The 11,479-nt window shown below is 39.5% G+C and overlaps 1 protein-coding gene across 1 annotated transcript in view; it reads right to left on the bottom strand.

Annotated features, from left to right (window-relative positions):
- LOC120935619 overlaps window positions 1-11,194 on the bottom strand; it is an 84,406-nt gene extending 73,212 nt beyond the window's left edge. The window contains exons 1-2 of the mRNA XM_040347670.1: window positions 11,115-11,194; window positions 5,322-5,437 (exon numbers count right to left, since the gene is read on the bottom strand). Of these exons, the coding sequence (XP_040203604.1) occupies window positions 5,322-5,423 (102 nt within the window). The 5' untranslated portion in view covers window positions 5,424-5,437; window positions 11,115-11,194. The remainder of the gene's footprint in view (window positions 1-5,321; window positions 5,438-11,114) is intronic.
- Window positions 11,195-11,479: the final 285 nt, after the last annotated feature.

The raw sequence follows: 11,479 nt of genomic DNA on the forward strand, positions 1-11,479 counted from the left end.
CTATGTTTAAGTCTTTATCATTTCTCCAGTTACGAGCTATTATTGTTCTAGCTGCTGTTGTCATATGGTGAAAAATACCTTTCTTAAAGTGGAGGCTCACCCTCAAAAAAATTCTGACATCACACGGAGTCGCGCCATCCTACCGACAGAATGCCGGTGTTTTTTTTTTCTCAGGACATACCTCGTTATCACGATTTTGACCTCACGGCGATCCCGCGGGAGTGGGCATTCCCAAGCACTGCCTGTGATTGACAGGCTTCCGAACGGCGCATACTGCGCGTCACAGGTTGCCGAAAAAACCTGAACGTCGGTGCGGCTCTATACGGCGCCTGCGCACCGACGTTCGGGTTCTGTCGGCAACCTGTGACACGCAGTATGCGCCGTTCGGAAGCCTGTCAATCACAAGCAGTGCTTGGGAACGCCCACTCCCGCGGGATCGCCGTGAGGTCAAAATCGTGATAACGAGGTATGTCCTTAAAAAAATAAAAAAAACACCGGCATTCTGTCGGTAGGATGGCGCGACTCCGTGTGATGTCAGGATTTTTTTTAAAGGGTGAACCTCCACTTTAATACACTTTATAGTGTCTGGAATCAAAGATAACAAAGAAATATCTATATTTAGGTTCCTCTTTACACTTTCCAATATATTTCATAAACCTTTTCCCAAAAACTTCTCACCAGATGACAGCTATACCAAATATGATCCATAGTCCCCTTTCGACCTTACATCTCCAACAGATATCTGTTTGCCCACTATTTATATTATTTAACGCCACTGGGCTCCAATACCATCTCATTACTATTTTATAGTTTCTTTCTTGGTATTTAGTCGCTAAGGATGTTTTATGAATTATTGTGAATATTTTTTCCCATTCTGTTTCTGCTATTGATCTCCCTATTTCCTTTTCCCATTTTTTCATTCCTGCTAATTCTCTAAGGGGTCCAGAAGGGAGAAGTAAACAGTATACCTTAGATATTTTTTTAGTTGGTTTTTGTTCATCTATTAAAATTTGTTCAAATTTTGTTTTTGGTCTATTTATTAAAGGAAATACTATATTTGTTGCAATATATGTTTTTAATTGTTGGTATTGCAGCCACTTATGTTTATATTCGAGATCCGAGAGATCTTGCATTTTTGGCATTCTCCCTTCCACTAGGATCTGGGCCACCCTTGCATTCTCCAATATATTCAATTTTAGGTACTTTGGGGTTGTTAGGGCTGGCGGAAATTCTGGGTTTTTTTTTTTTTTTTGCAGTCTCTTTTTGTATTTCTGGGGGGCTCTGGTCGATGGAAGCTTATATGCTTTTATGCGCTTGGTTTTTTTTTGTGCCTCTGGTTCTAGCCCCCCTCTGCTCCTCCCCTCCCCCCTTTTAAAGGGGGGGGGAGGGAGGGACCAGCGGGGGGAGAAGGAGTGTGTTAAGAATTACGTTTAAAAGGGGTCCGGTTAGGTCCGCGGGGGGGGGGGGTGGGAAGCACTGAGTAAATATGTTGCGCCTCTCGGTCCGGGAGACACCCTTAGCTAAGGGGGGGTGACCGGCAGAGGGTGGGACATATTAGAGGCCCCTAGAAAGGCCCGCTCGGCAGGCGCCTGATTGGGCGCAGATCGAGGTAGTCTTAAGCATTGTTGAACAATGTATTTGGGGTTGGGGGGGGGTGGGAGGGGGGTATATGTGGTGTATGTGGTCTCGGAAAGGTATTCTATATAGGTATGTTTTATTGTGGTCTCTTTTTTTGGTTGATATTGGTGGCCTCAGAATTGATCGGGAGTCTCCCCTATGTCAAGCAGAAGTCTGATTTCAGGCATGAAAAGAAAAGATAGGGAATGGCAGCATTAAAAATTGCCACGTACAATGTACGGGGCCTGAACAGTCCAAATAAGCGATATCAGATATTGCAGGAAATGAGGAGACTCTCAATCAATATAGTGTTTTTACAAGAAACCCATTTAAAAACAACGTCAAAGACAAGATTAAAATCTAAAGACTTCCCTACTTGGTATCACAGTTATTCTCCGAATAACAAATCAAAAGGTACCGCAATCGGGTTCGATAGAAATACACATTTTATTCCAGAAGCTATAGCAATGGACCCCGAGGGCAGATATCTATTTATAAAAGGTTCTATGTTGAATGTGAAATATACACTAGCAAATGTGTACTGCCCTAATGTGAGATCGGCTGTATTTTTGAAGAAAATCCTGTACAAATTAGAAAGATTTAGAGAAGGTAACTTGATTCTTACAGGAGATTTTAATTTTGTTTTCGATCCAGTTTTGGATACCCAACCGGTGTCAATGAGATCAGAGGGAAAATACCTAAGGGCAATCAAACAAAAACTCCACCAAATGCAATTGGTAGAAGCATGGAGAATTCTGCATCCAAGGGAGAAAGATTTTACATACTTCTCACCGGTTCATAGGTCATATTCAAGAATAGACCATATCATTCTAGATCATCGGCTACTGGAAGGACTGAGAAGTATAGATATAAAATCTATAACCCTGTCAGATCATGCCCCAGTGGTGATGTCTCTAGATGTAGGGGAGGTTCCGAGGGAGCAGAAAATTTGGAAAATAGATGAATCACTTCTAAATAACAACAAGATAGCTGATGATCTGGAAAGGGATATGTGTCTATTCTTTCAGGAAAATGACATAGAAAACGTCGCCCCCTCGACGCTATGGGAAACACACAAGGTATTCATGAGAGGGAGGTTGATCGCTGAAAAAGCTAAAAGAAAGAAAATTAGGCAGGCACAGAAGCAAAAGTTATTAGAGGAAATTTGGAGCTTAGAACAGCTACACAAAAGATCACAGGTAGAAGAGACCTATAAATTATTGAGCAGGAAGAGAGAGGATCTATGTAGCATGTTAGAACTGGAAACAAAATGGGTATTTAATAAAATGAATAATAATTTCTATGCTTTGGGGAATAAACCAGGTAGATTCTTAGCAAGGATTATTAAACCACGAAACTCACAACATTTTATTCTAAAAATAAAGGATAAAAAGGGAGAACTGAGACTCTCTACGAAGGAAATAATTAGAATATTTCAGGAGTACTATCAAAACTTATATAAGGTCAATCAAGAACAGGGTATAATTGAAACCCAGAATAAGAGAAGGAAGATTAAACAATATCTAGAAAAGGTAAAGATCCCGGGCCTATCGGAGGAAGTAATAAGTAGGCTAGAGGGGGAAATTACAAAAGATGAAATAAGCCAAACAATAAAGAACATCAAGATGGGGAAAAGCCCTGGCCCAGACGGGTACACTTCAGCTTATTATAAGAGATTCGGGGAGACTCTGGGGCCCTTCTTCCAAAAGTATATGAATTCCATCGGGGGAGGTATGAGAATACGGGAGGAGGCTCTAGGGGCTCACATAACCCTGATTGGAAAAGAAGATAAGGACCCCTCATTATGTGCAAGTTATAGGCCCATATCCCTGATCAATGTGGATATAAAAATCTATTCAAAAATCCTGGTCGAGAGAATAAGACCACTTCTGCCCGAATTGATCGAGAACGACCAGGCGGGATTTGTACCGGGGAGGGAAACGAGGGACAATATTCTGAGAGCCCTGTTCTTGATACAAAAGGCCAAAAAAAGTAAGAAATCAACATTGTTTCTGTCATTGGATGCCGAAAAGGCGTTTGACAGGGTGGACTGGGAATTTTTGCTAGCCACCCTGTCACATGTCGGTTTGAGTCCAAATATGCTTAGGTGGATAGGGGCATTATATTCCAGCCCCTCGGCTCAGGTGAGGGTAAATGGTACCCTGTCAGATAGATTTCCACTTTATAACGGGACCCGTCAGGGATGCCCGCTTTCTCCCCTCCTGTTTGTTCTGACATTGGAGCCGTTAATGGAGACAATAAGAAGGAATAGGGAAATAGAGGGGATAGAAGTGGGAGGGAAGGAGCATAAGATCTCTGCGTTCGCGGATGACATGCTGTTGTATGTATCTAACCCGAAGAAAACACTTCCGACGATACTGGCTGAATATGAGAGATATGGGGAGATCTCAAATCTGAGAATCAATCAAGAGAAAACAGAGATCTTGAGCATCTCGGTGGGTCGTGGAGAGCGCATAGATTTGGAGGCTTTATACCCATTTAGGTGGAAACAGAGGAGAATGAGATACCTGGGGGTATTTCTATCTACTACCGACAGGTACATATATGAAGATAACTATATTCTCCTTTTAAACAAAATAAGATCAGAGTTAAAGGGCTATAGCATAAGTAGAGTGTCCTGGTTAGGAAGGGTAAATACAATAAAGATGATGATACTACCAAAAGCTCTATATATTTTCCAAACCCTCCCGATTGGAATCCCAGAACTTTTTTCAGAATTTTAGGTAGGATAATAGGGGGATTCATATGGAGGGGTAAGAAATCCCGTATAGCAGTAGAAATTCTGAACAGACCCAGGCATGAAGGAGGACTCTTACTCCCAAATTTTAAACGGTATTTTGAGGCCTCGGTACTTAGGAGGATGACGGATTGGTTCTTGAGGGAGGGAAGGGAGAAAAAGAAATGGGTAGAAGTAGATATTATCTGATAACATTCCGCTTGTTCTTACTTTGGTCCGTGAATTAGAATACAACGCGACAATCCTACTAAGCATTTTTGGGCCCATTCCTATCTGGACCAATGTTTCCTCTACGAACTGCCATCCCACTCTATCAAACGCTTTTTCAGCATCAATAGATAATAAACATGTTGGGATGGCAGCTCTCTGGGCATATTCCATTAATGTACAAGTTTTTATAATATTATCCCTTGTTTCTTGGCCTTTCGTGAAGCACATTTGGTCTAAGTTTATGTATCCTGGTAATATGGGTGTTAATCTGTTAGATATAATCTTTGAGTATAACTTTATATCAATATTTGTCAGAGAAATTGGTCGATAGTTATTACATAATGTCTGATCTTCCTCGGGTTTTGGTATCAGTACTATATGAGCTTCCATACTTTGTGTTCTAAAAATTTGTGTTCTAGATATTGAGTTAAATGTTTTTTTAAAGAATGGGTATTATTATATCTTGGAATGTTTTATAAAATCTTGAAGTATATCCATCTGGGGCTTTTTCCCAGGACAAGCTCAGCAACAGCCTGTTGGATTTCCTCTAGTGAGATTTATTAAAGGCTTACCTATAGGTAAAAGTCTACAGAGGAAGTTTACTTCCTCTTTAAGTGAAAACCCCTTGCTGTAACATTTAGGCTATGTGATATTAGGAAAAGAGAATACAGAATGTTACCTTTTCCCTTTGATAATGCCCAGCATACACAACATGTTATTTGTATTGTTCACTTACGGGTGGTGGTAAATGATCTTGAAAAGCTTTCTCTGATAAGCTGCTGGATGTTTGCCATGAGAGACATATAAGTAGGTACAAAATTGATGGCAGTCCAGTCATTCTGCTGTAAGTTTCTGAAACAAAAGAGAAAATAAATATTGAAGGGCTGATCTGGAAACCCAGAGAAAGAGTTGTTTAAGCTTGCTTAGTAGATTAAAGGGGCTGTTTAAGGGTTAAAAAAACATCCAACGATTAGCGGCCCCCATCCCCCCGTTTACTCACCTGAGCCCTCCAAAGTCCTGCGTTGTGAACACGCTGGCTTCTCGGCTCTTCTCAGCTCATTAATTGGATGATTGATAGCAGCACAGCCATTGGCTCCCACTGCTGTCAATCAAATCAATGACGCGGCGCGACAGGGGTGGGGGTGAGTGATACATTTGGCGGCTATGGCCGCCGACTGTATCATGGGAGCGCGCCCGCACGCTAACCCCCTTGGGAGATTAGCCGAGACAGCCGCCGAGGGACCCCAGAAGACGAGGATTGGGGCCACTCTGTGCAAAACGAACTGCACAGTGGAGGTAAGTATGATATGTTTGTTATTTAAAAAAAAAGGAACCTTTGCAACCCCTTTAAGAGAGTGTTCATTTCATCAAACTAAACTTTCCTCCCCTCCTAATCAGAACACGTATCACTCTAGAGACCTGGAACCGGGGATTACACTCGTGGTTTGGCAGATGCAATCTTCTAAAGATGAGTATTCTACGAAAATACTTATACTTATTTCAAACCCTACCGATCAAGATACCAGCTTAGTACTTTAAACAGGTTCATTCATTTGTCATTACATTTATAAGGGCACATAAGAAACCACGAACTTCCAGATTCCAATTATTCCTACCTAAACAGAGTGGAGGTATTGTATTACCAGATGTATTTAAATATTACCAGGCTGTACACCTGGGGCGACTCATAGACTGGAATTGTCATTCAATAAGCAAACTATGGATCCAGATTGAACAGGGGCAAACTGATGTCCTACTGAAAGGTGCACCATGGTGCTATGATAATCTCCCGTCTTATCTAAAGATACACCCTCTGATAGGCCCCACAGTACGTACTTGCTCGCAGGTGATCGCCAATGCCTCGTTCTCGTTGATGGACTCCCCACTGATGCCTATCCCAGGGAATCCAAGATTCCCCCCAGGTATGAGAGACTATCACTTTCTTACTTTACGACAGACTAACTGATGGAATGACACCTTTCAAGTTCTGGCAAAGTCAAGGGAAGTAACTAATGTTCTTGCTCATTTTCGGCCACCTGCATTGCATGTTGTTTTGTAGGTAGCCATGTCCATGTGTTATTTGCTAGATGAATCAGGATTTCGTCACCTATAGCTGCCTATTATGACATTTGTATCCTGTGATCCATACTTACAAATGTGTTTTTTTCGTATAACTTTTACAGCACCGCATTAGGGTGGTGAGATTTTTTTTTTTGCTTCTCTTATGCTTTTTAAATTTTCCCTTTTTGTCAAATACTGGAAAACTTACAAATAAAGAATGCAAAAAAAAGGTACTTTAACACTAAATTATAGGTCATTCATTACAAACAAAGATAAATCTAAAACTCCAGTCAAATCCAAATTCCTTCTTCGGGATGATAGCGATAAACAGATGTATTTATTCGAAATATTAAAAGATCTTTATTCTGAACTTTGTTCTTTTACCGATGCATTTTTTATCAAGACATTCTATTTTTTTTTTTCAAAGATTTTATTTAAGAACGCACAGATACAATCATATCATAGGCATCCAATAAACAGGGGTAAGTGCGGGCGCAGCCGCCAAAAAAAAAAGTACATAACAGAAACATACAACAGAGGCATATGAAAAAACAAAACTTGTATGCATCTATAACCAGTTCAATTTTTGGGGCGTAGCCGCCTCATAAATCTTATAGCAATGTGCCATACACGCCCCAGACGGGGCAAATGGGAGCGGCACAATGTAATCAGAGGATAAGCGAGAACTCAAAACCTTGTATAGGTGCGCCTATCATCTTTTTTTTTACTTGCTCTCAATTTCAGACAACGGCTAATCTGAAACCCTAGCCGAATCCAAATCCTATCTTTGGGATGATAGTGAGGAATACATTTGTTATTAGGTTATTAGGTTTATTAAAGGATCTTTATTTTGAACTTTATTCTCATGTCAAGGGATCTTTTATTGAGACTTTTTATCTTGTTCCTTACTCTGAATTACAAACAACAGCAAATCTGAAACCCCAGTCGAATCCTATCTCTGGGATGATAGAGAGAAACAGATTTTTTATTAGACATAAAAAGATCTTTACACCACAGAGATGGAATTAAAAACTGTATATAATCTTTACATTACACACACGTCTCTAAGACCAAAATCTTAATTTTACCCATTTCATGACCTGGGATCTTTTATAAAAGCTTTGTTATCATGTTGCCTACTCTGAACTACAGACAATGGCAAATCTAAAACACCAAAGGAATCCAAATCTTATCTTTTGGATGATAAATAGAAACAGATTATTTTTTAGGGTAATTAAAAGATTTCTATTTTGCATCCTCATGCCATGGGATCCTTTATTGAGACTTTATATCTTGTTGCTTACTCTAAATTACAGACAGCAACAAACCTGAAACCCCAGTTAAATCCTGTCTTTGTTCTGAGAGAAATATTTTTTTTATTACACTTTACAAGACCTTTATTTGAAAAACAACACCACAGAAATGAAATAAGAAACCATACTGTAATCTTCACACTAAACACACTACTCCTAGGACCAAAATCAGAATTTTACCTAATTCATGCCAAGGAAACGTTTATCAAAGCTTTCTATCAAGTTGCCTACTCTGAATGATTAAACATGTAAGATTGGTGATAGATCTAACAGTATGAATAATAAAATATAATAAGCTTACAGTTAATGAGAAAATAAACTGATGGGAAAAAAAAATCATATTGTCATTATACAAGGTGAGGCAGCATTATAATACAAAACTATAACAAAAATGACTATTAAAAAAAAGAAGATTTTCAAATTCTATCATATCACTTATACAAATCCCTCCATTATCCGACTGCAAAAAAAAATTGTTAACATTACTGGAAATTGACAAATCCCTTATGGGTATAAATATAAAAAAAAGGAAACCACATTTCTATCATATACCCTAAATCTATCAGGAGTCAGATATTTTTCCAGATGGACCAGCCTCACCAGTCTGTCAGAATATATCAATTATTTCTTAGAACTTGTTACTTCCCTACACACATAAATACGTGATTCTAGGCATCTATTGGAAAAACTGAAACTTTGCACACACGGTAACAAATATAAACATGAATTTCACTAAATGTAGGTTCCCTGCACACAAAAATTTCTCATGAAGAATTTTCCTTTCTTCTCGTTTTTCTTTAACCTATTTCCTTATACTTATCATTTCTATTAGATTGTACCAGATTTTCCCTGGAGAGTTTTTTTTCTTCAAGTGATATGACAATCATTATGCTCCCAGTTATGCCACTCTTACTATGAGCCAATTGGAAGATAAATATATATCTAGAACAACCCCCCTTTAACATCCAGAATAATTTTCTATAATTAATACATAGATGACATAATAATATGGGATGAAAAAGATTTTCCGCAGCTAGCTGACTATACTGATTATATCCCTTATACATGGAGTAAAAGCAGGTTCCTCAAATTGAGGCCTTAAATGGACCACAAACAGTATTTAGTAAAAGTATACAAATTTATTGAACTTTGATAATAATAAATGACATCAAAGTGTAGAAAAAAACATGAAAACAAATATACTGGGAGCAGAAATGGAAACAACTGAACAAAAAGCCCAAAAACTGTCAGACAGAAAGAACGACCAACGCGTTTTCGAAAAACTAAATGCGGATCTTCTTCAGGGACAAAGGGACGAATTCCAAATCTGTAGCTTACATCCTAGGTGTTAGTGCTCCACCCATACAAAGGAAGATAATAACTCAAAAATGAAAAGAGACCGATGTCTGTCAGAGCCGCGCACATGCATCAGACTAGGAAGATGGCGACAGCCAGTGATCCACATAGGACAAGATAGTCCCACTGATGGGAGGCCAATAGCCAGGATGTTTGACTGTGGTATATAATCACAGTGACTCTCGAGGAGATGTACAATATTTGTCCTCCAAAGCATGGATCAAGTCAGTATCAGATGGAATCTGCATCTTAGATATATGCATCCGGACTGTCACAGGCTATGGGTTATTCCAGGGGTCTACCTGATGGCTGAGAAAGCCCTATTGATATTGTATCTAGGGTGGAATAATGTGGCTGTATCACATACATAAAAGTGAAATTCATCCAACATGGATAGTAAGCCGACCGGCTACAATACAAACGCCCATCCTGTCGGGACACTGAACAGCGCTGTGACATCAGCATGTCACTCCTTCAATTACTATGATTGCCTTTGCAATGCTCTTGCGGACAGCAAGAGCATTGCAAATGCCAGTAATGTTAACAGCTTTCCATAATGTCCATAGTTGCCAAGTGAACAAGCAGGGTTAAATAACTGCCTTCATGTAACAGATACCACAGTCTGTACATGCATAAGGGAGTAAAGCTGAGTATACACACACACCAGCAACCAGCAGGTTAAACAACAACAAAAAACTGACAGATCCCACATAGACACAAGAGATGCTGATGCCGATGGGAATGTCTCCCACTGCGTTATTGTATTCTAATGCCCTGTACACACGTTCGGTCAATCCGATGAGAACGGTCTGATGGATTTTTCCATTAGTTAACCGATGAAGCTGACTGATGGTCAGTCGTGCCTACACACCATTGGTTAAAAAAACGATTGTGTCAGAACACGGTCACGTAAACCACATACGACGGCACTATAAAGGGGAAGTTCAAATCCAAAGGCGCCACCCTTGGGGCTGCTTTAGCTGATTTTGTGTTAGTATCGCGCTTTTCTGTCTGTTACAGCGTGATGAATGTGCTATCTCCATAATGAACGCTAGTTTTACCAGAACGAGCGCTCCCGTCCCCTAATTTAGTCTGAGCATGCGTGGATTTTTAACCGATGGACGTGCCTACAAACGATCGTTTTTTTTCTATCGGTTAGGTATCAATCGGTTAATTTTAAAACAAGTTTCAAATTTTTTAACCGATGGATAAATAACCGATGGGGCCCACACACGATTGGTTTGGTCTGATGAGAACGGTCCATCAGACCGGGGATTCTGATTTTCCAGAATGCCCGTTCGACAGTAGTCGGTCGTTAGACAGCTGTACATATGTACCGAAAGTTTGCCAGTTTCTGCTGAAGCGGATAATTTTCGGTAACCAGCTTTAAATAATAATAAATAATAGTATAATTGTTCTAAAGTTATTTTGCTAGCCTGACTTAAAGTTTAAAAAAAGATTACAATCTATATGTTGTACATTGTCCGGGTTGGTCATTTATAATGGACAAATGTATGTTAAGGTTATCACTCTCTAAATTGTCTTGTGGCTATGGTATGATCAATTTAGCCCACCTTAGCTTGGAGTGTTCAAATTTATGCTATGGATGGAAGAGCTGCAGTATATCAAGTGGGAAACCATATTAATAATACTAGGAGCACTAGTCACTGTTTTTCCAAAATCTCTTGGCTACAGTTGGCTACACCATGGAAAGCAGAGGTGAGATTGTTGCTTGATCTAGCTAAATATTGGCAGGTTGTCTGACTGTCATAGAAAATCTCCTATAAGCCACTACTCACATGTTGAGACACCGTGTCTCCTGCAGTTCCTCACTCACACAGTTCCAGTATGACAAATGCTGCAGCACACCATGTTTATGAAACTAGAAGATTTTTTAAGATACACTTCCTGATTCCTTACTTACACAAAAATGTCACCTTTATGTTTCTTTCTGTCTTCAAGCTTCATGAGCAGACATTTTAGTCTATCACTGTTTAAAAAGGAATAATTAAGGGAAACAGTTGCAAGAGCAACTCCACCAGAAAGATGATGGGAGGACTGATACCACACAGGCAAGACAAATTAAATGGTAACGCACAGTAGTATGAAATATATATTCTTTATTAAATATAATTAGAACTAATGGAAACATTTCAGACTCGGA

Source organism: Rana temporaria, chromosome 4, assembly GCF_905171775.1.
Source record: "Rana temporaria chromosome 4, aRanTem1.1, whole genome shotgun sequence".
Classification (NCBI taxonomy): Eukaryota; Metazoa; Chordata; class Amphibia; order Anura; family Ranidae; genus Rana; species Rana temporaria.